Source organism: Hordeum vulgare, chromosome 7H, assembly GCF_904849725.1.
Source record: "Hordeum vulgare subsp. vulgare chromosome 7H, MorexV3_pseudomolecules_assembly, whole genome shotgun sequence".
In the NCBI taxonomy this organism is placed as follows: Eukaryota; Viridiplantae; Streptophyta; class Magnoliopsida; order Poales; family Poaceae; genus Hordeum; species Hordeum vulgare.
This window is the reverse complement of record NC_058524.1, coordinates 580,517,740-580,520,143: the sequence shown is the minus strand read 5'-3', so window position 1 is coordinate 580,520,143 and position 2,404 is coordinate 580,517,740. Positions and strand designations below refer to the sequence as shown.

The window sequence follows — 2,404 nt, the reverse complement described above, 5'->3', positions numbered from 1 at the left end:
CCTCGCCCCCCAGCCATCGATCTTGTCTAGCTTTGATGCCAATTGTTGTTGCAAAGTCAGGCAAGAGGAGAGACTCGAGTGAAGAAGCCATTAGACGATGGCGAGAGAGGTTTTTGCACTGCGAACTGGGTGCAGCTTTTCTGTTCTTTCTCCCTTTATTCAGTGAGATCCGATCATGTCGCGAGTAATGCTCAGCTACTAGGTCGTGCCATCCCACGTCCTCGAGCACTCTCGGTCGACGCTACCATCGCGCCAGAGATCGCACATCCCGCGTCTTCTGGTGCTATAACTGAAAGCAAACTAACCTAGCTGAAAACCAGGCGGGAAAAAACTAAGTAACTAGCTTATTCTCTGAACTTAACTGAACTAACGACGGGTGCGGCAGGCTTAGACGAGCTAACAAAGATGTGGGAGAGGGCTGCGGAGCTGCAGGATGACCTTGTCATCTAGAAACACTACTTCTAAATGAATGTTCAGTTGATGCATATGAATTTCCCAAAAATAGTTTGTGCATAATAATTACATGATTGAACAAGCAATTTTCACTTCCATTAGACCCAATTGTTCAGTTACAGAGATTTATATTCAAATCAAATACAGTTGACATGATTCATTCATTGATGAACTGACCATGAAACGCAAGAAAGTTTATCTTTCAGCAAACAAATAATTTCTGAAGACTAGCTTGTCGAACGTCGTTTGGGTTGTATGTATAGCTTGTGCCTGCACATAGGGCACGTCTTGCTCTCCACGAGCACGCGCTCCAAGCACGCGCCATGGAAGACGTGGGGCTTGCTGCATCTGGGCCACGCGGCGAGGTCGTCGCCCTCGAGGAGCTGCAAGCAAACGGGGCAATCCTCCCCGGCGGCGACGACCCTCCTTCGCTTCGCTGGCCGTTCACCGGCGTCCGTGTCATCGTCGTCGATGGCGGCCTCGTCATTATCATTGTTGCGCTTGCGCCGCATCGGCTCCGGCAGGTGCAGCTCCATGCCGGTGAAGCGCACGGGCCACGGCTCCTCCACCATGCGCTCCAGAGAGGGGCGCATCCGCTCCACGCGCTCGGCCGTGTAGTCCGATCTCCGGAGGAGGATGCCGACGTCGACGAACACCTCGACGCGCGCGGCGGGCGGCAGCGCGCTCACCTGCGCCGCCAGGCTCGACCATAGCTCCAGGAGCTGCTCGCTGAAGCGACCGGGGTATATCAGCCGGACCAGAGACGATCCGGCCCACGCCAGCGACCTCGCCGTGTGGTCGCCGGTGGCGATGAACCGGAGCAGGTGCGCCTTGGTGCTGCCTCGCGCCACCACGCCGTCCGATGACACCGAGAAAGCGGCGTAACGGTAGAGCACCATGATCTGCTTGCTGCCTGCTTCTCCTTCTTCTTGGTCCTCCTTCTCGACGGCGGCGACCCGCATGCAGCCGGCCGTGCACCCCGCGGCGGCGAACCACGGCGCCGGGCCTCCCAGAAACCGGCCCTCAGGGACGTACTCCATCTGCACGAGCTCGTCGTGGCCGGGGCAGCAGCTCATATCGAGCTCGTCGTCCGCCGTCCCGGGTTCACGCGGCATTGTATAAGTGACACCGTGTAACCGAACGACGGCGTGGGCAGCGGTGTGCGCCTCCCGGTCCAGCGAGAACTCCCGGCTCATCCACGTCAGGGACGCCCCCAGCCTCACGAGGGGCCTGTCTGCCGACAGCACGAACCACTGCATCTCCTCGCCGGTGCTGGCGCGTACGGCCACGCGCACGCTCTGGCCGGCTCCGGCTGTCGCCTCCCGGTCGACGACGACGAGCTCGGCTTTGCTGACTGCCGCCTTCTGGCTGGCGCTCAAGGGAAACCTCGTGGACTCGCCGCTCCTCAGGTCCCTGGACCAGGTCTCGGCCTGCGGCCGCGACCGCAGCGTCATGGCCGATCGATCGACTTCAGGGATTAGGGTTTGGACTTTAGCCTTTGGAGAGAATCTCGCGGTGTGTTAATGTAAGCGCGATGCCTGCTGGCTGCTGCCGTGCTGTGATTATATTGAGTCATCTTTTGCCGACTCCGAATTGAGTTCCGGGAGGAATATACACCCCTGTTGACCCTGTAGATGGCCATCTACACATGGAAATGAATATTTCAACCTTGTTTCTCACTCTTCTAGGATAAAACAAGCTTCTCGCTTTTCTATAAAAACTAGCATAATATACATGCATTACTACGAAATTATACATACAAAAATGGTTTTTGAATGTGAGGAGGATCACTGCTAAATTCATTGAACGGATGAAAGATGGGTCCGGTTTATAAGAAAAGCGGACCCAAAAACCATACAAATTTTGTCAATCGGCTTACAACGCACAACCACACACACAACAACAAGGGCAAGCCTTGCTTAAAGCCTGCCAAGATGGCGAGAGGTTAGGA

General features: G+C 55.9%; 1 protein-coding gene across 1 annotated transcript; it reads right to left on the bottom strand.

Moving 5' to 3' along the window:
* Positions 1-569: 569 nt before the first annotated feature.
* Positions 570-1,668, bottom strand: LOC123407398. The gene has a single exon (XM_045100523.1). It carries the CDS (start codon positions 1,647-1,649, stop codon positions 681-683), a length of 969 nt encoding a protein of 322 aa, XP_044956458.1. The 5' UTR covers positions 1,650-1,668; the 3' UTR covers positions 570-680.
* Between the last annotated feature and the right edge of the window lie 736 nt (positions 1,669-2,404).